We start from the raw sequence: 12,216 nt of genomic DNA, 5'->3' as shown, positions 1-12,216 counted from the left end.
AATTTTCAAAAATTGGGCAGTTCGGGAAAGAAAAAAAAAGAAACAGAAGTACAACGTTTACAAATTCGTAGTTCTGCACCTAGAACAGATATCGCAGTTCTGTAAACTGCATTCATTAAAGCATCCAAAGCAGATAAATTTGATATGTGAATTTGTATCGTACGTGAGCTCGTTACATTGTTTACAAAGGTTTCGCAAAAGTTAACAAAAAAGGAAACTAAATTATGGGGTTTTACGTGCCAAAACCACTTTCTGATTATGAGGCATGCCGCAGTGGGGGACTCCGGAAATTTTGACCACCTGGGGTTCTTTAACGTGCACCTAAATCTAAGTACACGGGTGTTTTCGCATTTCGCCCCCATCAAAATGCGGCCGCCGTGGCTGGGATTCGATCCCGCGACCTCGTGCTCAGCAGCCCAACACCAGAGCCACTGAGCAACCATGGCGGGTTTCGCAAAAGTGTTACTCACGAATTACGGTCTATTTGAGAGCCATGTATAATACATCAATTTTGTCTGCCTTAGATATACTATTAGGTTCCATTTACAGAATTGCAATATCATTTTTCATTGCCGAATTATAGAGCTGTAAACATGATAGTCTCAGTCTCATTTTCTGAAAATTTTCTATGCTGTAAATTTTTTATTAAGAAAATTGATGACCTAAATCGAAAATTTGCAACTAAGCCATTAGATTTTAACTTTTTCTTTTAAACGGAGCAAACCTCATCAAATTCAGTGCAGTGTTTGCTGAGAAAAAAGATTTCTCCTTTCCCATGTATGAGGGTAAGTCAGAAACTCTTTGCCTCTGCTTTTGTAAATTCGAAGCCAAAATATCCATTCCCAGCGGTGAACCTTTGTTCGACTGACCCGGCGTTATCTGCCGGTAGCTCCTCGGCACAGCGCTGCTGTCAGTTGTTGAAGATGACAACTGTGCTTCACACATCCGTGCGTAGAGCAACAAATGCAATTCGTTTTCTATGAAGCAATGAACAAACGCTCATCGAAATCCGCAGGGAAATGCAGCCCACGTATGAGGATAAGTACCTCGTTTTGAGAAGTGTGAGGTGGTGTTGTTGGGAGTTTACAAAAGTCTATGAAGACTTGCATGACGATGAGTGTTCGGGGAGGCCACAAGCATCGCGAATTCTACCACAGGGGCATTTCAAATTTAGTGCTATGATGGGACAAATGTCTGAACCAGTGTGGGGACTGTGTGGAAAGATAGCGTAAGGTACGTAGAATAGTACGTATATTTGTAATTACCTGTGTTTACCTTATTTTGGCTAATAAAAAAATAGGGGCAAGAACATTCCGATTCACCCTCGTATTTAGACAGGAGGCCCCGAGTAAAGCTTCCTCTTAATATCAATCACCTGATAGCCTGGATCAATTTTGACCACATGGGTTTCCTTATAAAGGGAAACTAAATAGAAACACTAAATCAGTTTAGATTGATAATGTATTCTTCCAAAATTGTATTCTCAATAACTGTGCTGACAGAAATTGATCGATTACTAGAAGAGAATACAAAGCCCAAATTTCTAGATCTTGAATTTCGTACCGAAACCCCAGCACAGGGATGTTAGTGTAACGTCACGAATTTAAAATATTTTCAAGCGTTTACGTTACTAGCATGTAGTCAAAGTCCTCGAAACTTGCTATAAGCCCTCAAGTCTTTCGTTAATTCAGAATGTAATGCAGTCCTTCTTTACCGCTAAGCAGGTGGCTAGACAAGAGCAGACGCCATCTATAATTGCATTATAGCATGGCAAGCTGGTGCGGAAACCTCAAGGAGGTGTGTCCCCACCAGTCTTTCGTCACTGCGTCTTTTCAGGCTTATGCACCTTCCTCTGACGGTGAGAGCGCCTTTCCCAGCAATGGGGACACATAATTCACTAATACAGCTCAACTTATATTCTGTTTGGAGTCCCTTTAGTGCGCACCTAAACCAAAGAAAATCAGAATGCAGCTGCCACCAAGAATCGAACTGACAACCTCACTTTTAGCAGCAAAACACTGAAGCCACCATAGCAGGATCTGTCACAATGGATTGAATCAGACTGAGTAATTATTGCTGCACACAAATTACCTTGAGCGAGCGCAAACTGGCTCCATGGAAGGCCACAGGGGAAATGAGCGTAGGTGGCACACCGGCCAGGGGCCCCGTGGGGCAGACACAGGCTCGGCTGTTCAGAAGGAAGTTGAACAGGGCCAGCGTCTCTCCCCTCTCGACAAAGACCAGTGACCTAGGTCTGCGGTCATCCCTGCTCTCGTCCAACCTGGTTGACAGTCGTCAAGGAAAGGCTATTGTGAAGGTCAAAACGCCAGCCATTATCAAGCCTGGTCGGTGCAACACATTAAAAAGGTAATGCCAGCTGTCAAGGAGAGACTAGCTCTCAAAACAGCTCACCAGATGAGCTTGTATTCGTGCTCCTGAGCCACCCATTCACGACACCATAGACAGTTTTATTATTGCATATGGCAGCATATGCAAGGAGTTAGCGTTAGCGTTGTGTGCTCCACACTGTGCATACACTGTACGTAAGCAGTGCTGGATCTCTTACGTATGTATGCTATCTCAGAAAGAACACCTCACAGCTGAAACGAAATTTGTCCTGGTCCAGGACTGGGACCAACGCCTTTCAAGGGTGGTTTTCTCTACCACCTTAGCTAAGCAGGAGGCTGGCTGATGGCAGAGCAAGACTGCGAGGCTTTCTTTCTGAGAAACCCGTATAGGTTTGTTTCATAGCTTCGTGCTACAAGTTGGGTGGATGCCAATTTTTTCCTTTCATGTAATTTTTTTCATCTTGCTGATTTGGCATATTCAGTGTCCCAGTGCCTCAAGTTGTAGATTAATTCAACCTCACTCTGCGATTGGCTAACCAGTGGTTAGCGCAGATGGTAGAGCAACTGCCTCAGAGAGGCACTGGTCCCAGATTCAAGTCTTTGACCAGGACAAATTTTTCTTCAACTGCGAGGCTTTCTTTCGGAGAAACCTGCATGGGTTTGCTATGTAGCTTCGTGCTACACTTCAGGTGGACGCCAATTTTTTCCTTTCAAAATCCATTACACCACATCAAGCTGGTCCAGGAACTCCAAGGTGGTTTTGCTAGCCATATCTTAAAAGCACACCTTTTCATTGCGAATGCGCCTGCTTTGCGTGACCATGGGCCCTGCATGGCTGTTTTATCGCCGAATAGGCCAACCAATCAATCACATTGCAGGACACGTGCAATGTCACCGCCGCTGGGTCCTTGTGCCACTATCAGATATCGCTCGCCTCCGCACATCTGCAGCAGCATTGCATTAGCCTCTCTACAATGCCTGAATAGAGCATTCTGTGCCCCTCTGTGCAGACATTCAATACACATAAACTCGTGTTTCAATTCTTTATGCGCTCACACAAAACTTCGCTGTATACGGATTCCAACTCGTTGAATCTGCTACAATTTTTTTTTTCTGCTTGCCAAGCCTCTTCTCATGGTGAGAGTATCGAGATGGGGGTAATTTACTAATGCAGCTCAAGTTAATGTATTTATTCGAATCTAGGCCAATAGATTTTTTTTCAAATAATCACATACCAACTCTAGCGTCAGCTTACTTAGATTTGATGTTTTTAAGAAACTCTCCAGTTTTTAATTGAAATTGATAAATATGGTGCATAGCTAGCGCCATCCAGAAAAGTCGGTATCGCAGTCACTACTAGCCGCACCAGTAGCCTAATGAAGTATGCGAGCAACGTCGCCATTTTGACCTGTGTCGTATCCGAGCTGGTTGTTTATTCTATGGTATCGGCGTGCGGCATGAAACAGGCGATGCCACTATAGTGCTCCTTTCAAACAAAAAGTTGTGCCAGCCACAGAGGCATCGTCAAACGTTCAAGCCATGCGGGACTTCGACATAGATGAGAAAAACAACCATCGCTGGAGGGGGCAATGGGAGATGCTTTTTGCATGCACCGCAACGACGATGGCATTTACTGTTTGAAGATAGCGCACTATTTGAAGTTGACAGCGATAACGAAGATAGTGACGAGGCTAGCAGCGATGATGACGTAGAATGAGCTCAGCATGTTCACAATTCAATAAATGCCGTTTTCATTTTGTGAATGCTATCCTTGCTTTTTTGTTCAGCCTACATTCGAGGTAAGCTTTTTTTTTTTTTTTTTTTGCCTGGCTTCGGATTTTTTGAGGTCTGCTTAGGATCGGGGCTGGCCTAGATTTGAGTAGATATCGTATTGTTCTCTTTGGTGTCCCTTTACTACAGGACCGCTTTGCAAGCTTGACATTCTGGAGACCTTGATTTTGTTTCATGAATCAATCAGCTTTGAGTGCCTGTACTGTTCTTTATTCCATCACTGATGTGCACTCCCAAACAAGGCATAAGGGGCTAGGACCTCAAATTCTCTTGAAAACAAAAGTGGCAGGGTTGAATGAACAAAGTCGCATGCAAGCAACTGGAATAAGTAGTGCACCATCATACATCAGCCCTCGATGTGTTGATTGATCAGGGAGTCAGAGCCAGCATGGGCACCTAACCCACTGCAGCCTCATGGCTGGTGCAGAAAAATAGTATTGAGTTGCGTTCCGTTTGCTGTCAAAACGGCTGTCTCACTGCAATAACGTGGTAACTTGGGCTGGTTGGTACATGTCTGAAGAAAACGAGTAAAGTATAAACCCCATGCAAGCGATCTTTCACGCGACAGCGACAAGCGACGCGACGGAGATGGCTGTCGCGTTCGCTCGTCGCCTGCAAGTTGTACTCCATGCGAGCGATGACTTCGAGCGACGTCTCCACATTGTTGCTGGTATGAGGGCAGCACTATAGGTGCCGAAAGTAGCATGACGCGTGCTTTATTAACTTAAGTTGATGTGTTTTACTGTAAAAAGCAGCATAAAATATTTCTGAAGGTCTTCCAGTAGGTTCTTATCCTTGCACGTATAAAAATTCAATCGTTTTCTCATTCCGTGCGACAATCGGAAGTACTTGAGTTATGTACATCCAGTTCCGGCTTTGCGCTATTGGCTAGTCGCTCATAGCACTTCCGGGCGACGAGCAACAAATTCTAGATTTGCAGAACCGAGCGATCTGTTCAAGTGACGGCCCGATCCGTCGCTCGTCGCTGTCGCGCACAAAATCGCACTCATGGAGTTTAGCCTTAACAGCGCTGAACAACGGGACGCGACTGAGACAGACGAAGCGCTGTCTGTCTCAGTCACGTCCCATTGTTCAGGGCTATTACTCATTTTCTTCTGTACCACTGGATATAATGCGATGAATGAATGCACCCAATGAATGCAGCGGCGCCATGCTGTATATGATACAGCATAGGAGCTTCCCAACTTTTACACTGCTGAAACCACCATATTTATTGGGATCTAGGCCGAAAGCTTTTTTAAATAATCATATACCAAACTATAGGGTCGGCTTAGATTCAAGGATTTATAAAGAAAAGCCCCAGTTTTTAATCGAAATTAAGAAATATGGTGCATCGCTAGCACCAGCTAAACAAATCAATATCACAACTGCTACTAGCCGTACCAGTAGCCAACTGAAGTATGTGAGCGACGTCGCCATTTTGACGCCTGTGTCGTATCGGCGTGCAGCATGGCGTTACCGTAATGACACCAAGAGGCAATGCCACTATAGTGCCACTTTCAAATGAAAGCTGTGCTAGCTGCAGAGGCACAGCTTTCACGTTCAAGCCGGGCTGTGCTTCAGCATCAATGAGAAGAGCGGCAGTCATTGGAGGGGGCAACAGGAGATGCTTTTCATGTGCACCGCAACGAGGATGAGATTTATCAGACCACAACAGCGATGATGACGTAGAACGAGCTCTGCATGCTCATATTCAATAAATACGGTATTGATTTTGTGAACACTGTCCTACCTTTTTTGTTCCGCCTATGTTCGAAGTAAGTTTTTCTTTCTTTTTCCTTTTCTTTTATTCCTGGCTTCGGACTTTCGGGGGTCAGCTTAGAATCAGGGCTGGCTTAGATTCGAGTACTAAATACGGTATATCAGCACACAGCAATGGCGCAATATAGGTAATGTAGGCTTTGGAGTAGTGTGGAGCAACAAATTCTAGTCAGTACCGATTGGCACAGCATTCATGTGCAGCATCAATGTAGTACGTGCTCAAGAGTAGGCAACTGGCCAACAAACCCTCGTATGCTACCTCATCAGGCATGTCCTGCCTTTGTGCTTACACACTACGCAACATCTGCAGTTTGAAGTATGTAACACATCCACCCTTGATGGTGCACAAGATGAGGCCAAAGGAAGACTGTCTTCGTCGGTAGTTTGAAGCGTACTGTTCTTTCCGCTGAGACCACGTATGAAAACAGTTGCTCGGCAGGAACGTTAGTGTGCGTGCTCACAGCGCTCATACCAGCAGTGGAAGGCGAATTCAGGATTCACTCCACTGCTCTGAGCACATCAGTGCATCTACTTGGCTTCACAGTTCTTGCAGCCAAACACACTAAGCATCTGCTCGCAACTCTGTAAACCTTCTAAACCTCCAAAAGCAAGCCACGCATGCACCGTCAATACTATGACAGCATGGCGACAGGGATGATGCCACGAATGACAGCATGGCGACAGGGATGATGCCACGAATGCATTTCAAGTACCGTATAATTGCCATCTCAATAAAGACCCTTGAAAGGATACATTTTGTTCCGTGTCGTGTTGAGAGAAGGAAAATCTGCTTGGCTGAGGCCCAAGCTTTCCAACCAGGTCACTGTTTCCTCTTCTGCTACGTTCTCGTCTTGACTGCAAATGTGAGCGGTACCATTGGCACAAAAGGTAAACACAAACCTAAAGCAAATGTCAACAACACACAGATTAAACTACCGTGCATGACTTTACTTTTGTATACCCTGCTGCTAAATGGGCTTCAGCTGTAATCTGCTTTCCACAGAATAAATTGCATACGTGCACTAGTGGCCGTGAACACAAGAAAAGAGAGTTCCAGCTTGGGTGCATTTAAATTTTATATACATCAGAGCTAGTATTTGTTAATAGAGCAACTTGCACAGGGCTATCTGTGTTAAAAGCAGCACATTGTCAATGTTAAGTGTGCCATAACTTCTACATCTCTACTATCTTAAGAGAAAAGTGAGCAATATAGCATGTTCAGATGAATTGGCATTAGTCTGGAAGTCTTTATTCCAAATCTTTCGATTGGTATAAGTGACCATGAAGCAGCCTAGGGCCTTTACCATGGCACTAATTATAACATTAACATGAAAGTGAGGCGATGAACACAGACAATTATAAAACAAATATATTCAGAACACAGAAGTGCAATAAAGTAGTATACACAGATAAAAAGTCAGTTTCACTCGAAAAGCGAAGCCCCGATTGCGATAGCAAATACACAGCTACACAAAGTAAGGATAGTACAGTCGGCGACCAATTTTCCAGACTCCAAAAATTCGGACATGCTCAATTATTCCGTCTGCTTCGCGGCACCGCCATTCTCCCCATAGACCATAATGTATAACAACTGCCGAAAGTTCGGACACCTTGCAACCTCTCATCTGATTTTTCGGACACTCCTTGAGCCAACTTGATCGAGAGCACCATGCACCGACTCTGAACGGCGCATGATTAGACTTGCAGAACGCCATTTTTGTTTTCAACGGAGCCTCCTTGCTGCCCCACGAAGTGGCGCTACTGCAAATCCCCGCTCATCATCATCGTTTCTGCCTGGTTCGATAGAGTGGCTCTACAGCAGTTCCAGTTTCAGCTTAGTAAGCCATGTCAAGACAATCCAGCAGCTGATTTGTATCTTCGCGCACGACGCTACGAGTAGGCCATGTTTTTCGTTTGTGCGACTGGTGTCGGCATGGTGGTGTTTGCTTTGTGTGCTGTGTCGAGGTTCCGGTGATCCAACGCGGCATACGGAAACATCGCGTCAAGTGTCTAATGGCGCCGACAGTCCCTGCGCAGACTGCGCTGGGGAATGCCGGGAGGCGGGTGCCAGGAGGCCTAAGATTTGTCGCCTTCCTATGTGCTCCTTACCGACACTGAAAATGTTCTGCCGAGACCTGCGCAGTGGTTGCATTGCGATTCCGGACACCGTCTTATTTGACAGTTTCACAGGTACACTGCTGTACTGACATGCGCAGAACTCGACGACGGCGAGATCATTCGTCAGGTTTCTGCTGCACTGCCGGACGATGACTCTTGAGTCGGAAGATGACGTACCATGTGCTACGCTGCCATCGCATGCGGAGCGTGTACAAGCAGTGGCTACCCTCTCCGAGATTCAGGCTTATCTGATTGCGCGTAAACGGAACAGCGTGCATCGGCGCATTCACGATTTCTTCAAGCCTACTGCCGAGCCCGAATAAGTGCGTGGAAATAAAGGATTTCATTTTTTTTTCTTAATCTGCTTTTTCGGACACCTGTTTATTCGGACATTTCCGCAGTCCCCGTGAGGTCCGAATAAACGGTCGGCGACTTTAGTTGCATGGTATAGTACCGAAAGTCATATTTTTTGGACCAAATTGGTGTCAAACCCTAGCTGTCTATGTCAGCTTCAGAGCCAGTAATTTTTGTGCATTTTGAAGGGCAAGTTCAGGTATAACTAACTACTGAGACAACACCACTTTTTGTGGGGTTATTGAGTTTGTTTTAAATGGGATTGTATCATTTTGGAGAGAGCAACACTATCTGCACCGAGATACAGGCCAATCACTCACCCGTCGCTCTTGGCTTCGGAAGGCGGGGACTGTGAGGCACCATCTACTGTCTCGTCCATCTGCTCTTGGCTGGTGCACAGAGGCATGCTGAATGTAATGCCTGGGAGAGAGAGAAGCAAGAACCAGAACACTAAGTGAGAACAGTGTAGGCATCCGCCTTCCTTTCTTGAAAGGACAAGTGAGAGACAAAGTTTGAATGCATGCTGTAGATCACATAACATCAGTCACAAAGGAAACCATAGGTCGGCATATCCCTAATTACATTCACTTATACTCGCTCCACATTCGTTTCACAGGCGTGAGGTAGAGTGTTAGCCAGTGACAAAGGGTGCATTTGTGGATGTGATGTGAACAGAATTCAGTGCATGAGCTAAAGTCTAAGACTGTCATTTTGAGTAGACGCAAGTATGAACGTGGGTGACTGTTCGCGAGTGTGAATGGATGCAGGCATGAGCGTGAGTGGGTGCCGGTGAGCACGATGAATGCAGGGGAGTGCACATGTGTGAGTACATAGCCCAAGAAAACGTTTGTGAGCGAGTATCCACTTAATCTGCTGACCTATGAATGCAACATTCGCCAGGTCCCAGAATAGAAATTTATTTAAAATTCAGAATGACAGGATACACAGGAGTAGAAACACCATCAGCACTCATGTGAACTATTGAACGCCACGAGGCAATAACTCAGCATAGAAAATGTTTGTTCGTTTGCACACTCGCTCATTTGCTCATTTAGGCTATTTGCTCACATTAACAATCATCACCGATAGTTCCTGCAATTTATTTTACTGTGCTCTACATTCAGTGGAATAGTAATAGTACATAATGTACTGTACAGTGAAACCTCGTTAAACCGTAGGTGGCCGGAGCTCGGAAAAGGTACGTACCGTATTTACCCGCGTATAACCCGCCCCTGCGTATAACCCGCACCCCTAACTTTGAACTCGGCGGAAAAAAAAAAAAACAACTCGCGTATAACCCGCACGTTTACCTGAAAAAAAAAAATGAGCGCTAGAAAGATGCAACTCACACTCGGTGATCATTTCGTTTTCAGAACATTTATTCAAACGACCGCCACCACGTCACTGGTTATCCGATTCTTAATCGTCGCCGCTCTCACTACTGCCATCCGAGGCTTCATCGCCACTCTCAAAGACGTAGTCGTCCTCGGAACCATCCAAACTATTACTGATCGCACATTTTTTAAAGCTTTTCCGCACCAAATCGGCCGGTATCGCTTTCCACGCATCCACGATCCACTGGCACAGCAATGGAATATCAGGCCTTCGCACGCGTCCCGTCGGTGTGAGGGCGTAAATGCCGTCGGCCATCCACTGGGCATACAGCCGCTTCACGTGTGCCTTGAACGGCTTGTTCAGGCACACGTCGAGTGGCTGTAGCATGGACGTCATGCCGCCAGGTATTATGACGAGGTCGGTGCTGGTCTCGGCAAGGCGAGCCTTCACCGCATCAGTGCAGTGGCCTCTGAAGGAATCTAGTACGAGCATCGACCGGCGTGCCAGCAAGGCACCTGGTCTTCGCTCCCAGATTACTCGAAGCCAGTCACCGACTAGGCCACTGTTCATCCACGAATTTTCTTCCGCACGCACAACGATTCCTGGGGGCAGTGGAATGCTAGGTAGCGTCTTGCGTTTGAAAATGACATACGGGCGCAGTTTCGTGCCGTCAGCCAAAGCGCATAGCATGACTGTGCAGCGCAGCTTGGCATTTCCGCCGGTCAGCACGCTGACTGATTTGGAGCCCTTTTTTTCCATGGTCGTGTCCATCGGCATCTCAAAGTACACAGGTGTTTGATCAGCATTTCCCACCTGAGACAGCAAATAGCTGTGCTCCTTCCGAAGTGCGATCACATATCGTTGAAAGTTCAACAACTTTTCCTCGTAGGCTTCAGGAAGCCGCTGGCACATGGTTGTTCGCCGCCGCATAGAAAATCCATGTCTTCGCATGAAGCGCTGAAGCCATCCACGGCTTGCACGAAACTCACGTGGAATGTTCAATTCCCGGGCCAACTTCAGGGCTTCCATTTGCGCCATCTCAGTCGAAACAGCGTGGCCACGACTTCTCTGCTCCTCAATGAACTTCGCAAGCTGCGTCTCGAGGTGGGGGTACGCGCCAGTCTTCGGACCCCGAAACGCTCGCCTGTCCCGGTTCGTTGCTTCGAGACTCTTTTTTCTTCCTCCAGTCGCGAATGCACGACTCGTCGACGTCATGCTGTCTTGCAGCAGCTCTGTTGCCGATTTCTTCGGCAGCGGCTATAATCTTTAGCTTCTCTTTCGCTGTGAAACACTGCCGTCGAGTCGCACTCATGATGCCAAAACAAAGCAGGCAAACAGTGCAAACTGGGGTAAGTACACTAAACAGCGCCTAACGCGAGGCTCAACAATGCTGGCCTTTCGTTGGCCCTTCATCGGCTTGACAAGCGTCGATGACGATGGGGATGGCGGACTACACGGGGAGGCCGCCGCACATTGCGGTGAAGCCGACCCCCCCCCCCCCCCTCCCAAGGAAAAAATTCGCAGATAACCCGCACCCCCACTTTTTAAACGCGTTTTTTCACATTTTGGTGCGGGTTATACGCGAATAAATACGGTACTAAACGGTAGTACTGTTTAACCGAATAGCATGAGATCGCCCACTTACCTGTCGAAAACGGAACTCAGAGAGAGTGCGATGAAAGGGGGAAAAAGACATGCAGTATTTATTCACTTCGCGCGACAAAAGCGTTATTTTCGTTTGATGCCGCTGCAGCCTAGCACGACGACGATAGCGGCCTCAAACTTTTTGAAGCTGCGTGCCAGCTTTTCAGCCAGCCCCCTCTTCTCGGCAAACACTCGCATGGCAGATTCCTCGTTGGCGTTACGTATTCTCCGTGCACGTGCACAGTAGTGCTGCAGAAGTCCCGGGGGTGCCTTTTTCATTGCCGGGTGCCGGAGTTTGGAATAATTTTCATTTGGAATAGAGTTACGTTATCGCGCCCCTATTGTCGTCGCGACGATTGCATTCATGAGGCTGACGTAACGCGCAGCTTATGCCACTGTCGGGCCTGAATCGCCCGTGCTATCGCTTTCCGTGTCGTCCTCGTCACTGTCGATAGTCGACACTTCCGCAACAACACAGGCAACGATGACGAAAAGTCGAACCTCGTAGCCGACATATCTTCGCGGTCGCAGCAGCGCTGCCGAGCAACTTCTTCGCATTCCAAATGCCAGACACTGTAGTCAACAGCAGATCCCTGCTGCGCGTCAGCGCCGACTTCTTCGTGTCACGTTCGATAGCACGGACGATGTCTAATTTTTCTTCTATGCTGAGCACCCGGCGTATTTTTTATCCGAGCTTCGGAACGATGAGAGTCCTCGATTGCACGACGCCATAACGCTCTCTGGCACCGCGTCGAAATGATGTTAATGTTGATGTGGCTTCACGCACAAACGCACAGGGCGCTTGGAGGCCGTTGTTCCGATCTCTGAGGCGTGTTGTTCTGCC

The 12,216-nt window shown here is 46.9% G+C and overlaps 1 protein-coding gene across 1 annotated transcript in view; it reads right to left on the bottom strand.

Annotated features, from left to right (window-relative positions):
• hd (humpty dumpty) overlaps nucleotides 1–12,216 on the bottom strand; it is a 34,339-nt gene that overhangs the window by 6,370 nt on the left and 15,753 nt on the right. The window contains exons 8-10 of the mRNA XM_050171360.3: nucleotides 8,714–8,813; nucleotides 6,675–6,776; nucleotides 2,092–2,281 (exon numbers count right to left, since the gene is read on the bottom strand). Coding sequence (XP_050027317.1) covers nucleotides 2,092–2,281; nucleotides 6,675–6,776; nucleotides 8,714–8,813 — 392 coding nt within the window. The remainder of the gene's footprint in view (nucleotides 1–2,091; nucleotides 2,282–6,674; nucleotides 6,777–8,713; nucleotides 8,814–12,216) is intronic.

Source organism: Dermacentor andersoni, chromosome 6, assembly GCF_023375885.2.
Source record: "Dermacentor andersoni chromosome 6, qqDerAnde1_hic_scaffold, whole genome shotgun sequence".
Taxonomy (NCBI): domain Eukaryota; kingdom Metazoa; phylum Arthropoda; class Arachnida; order Ixodida; family Ixodidae; genus Dermacentor; species Dermacentor andersoni.
The sequence above is the reverse complement of the archived record's forward strand: the minus strand, read 5'-3'. Positions and strand labels throughout refer to the sequence as shown.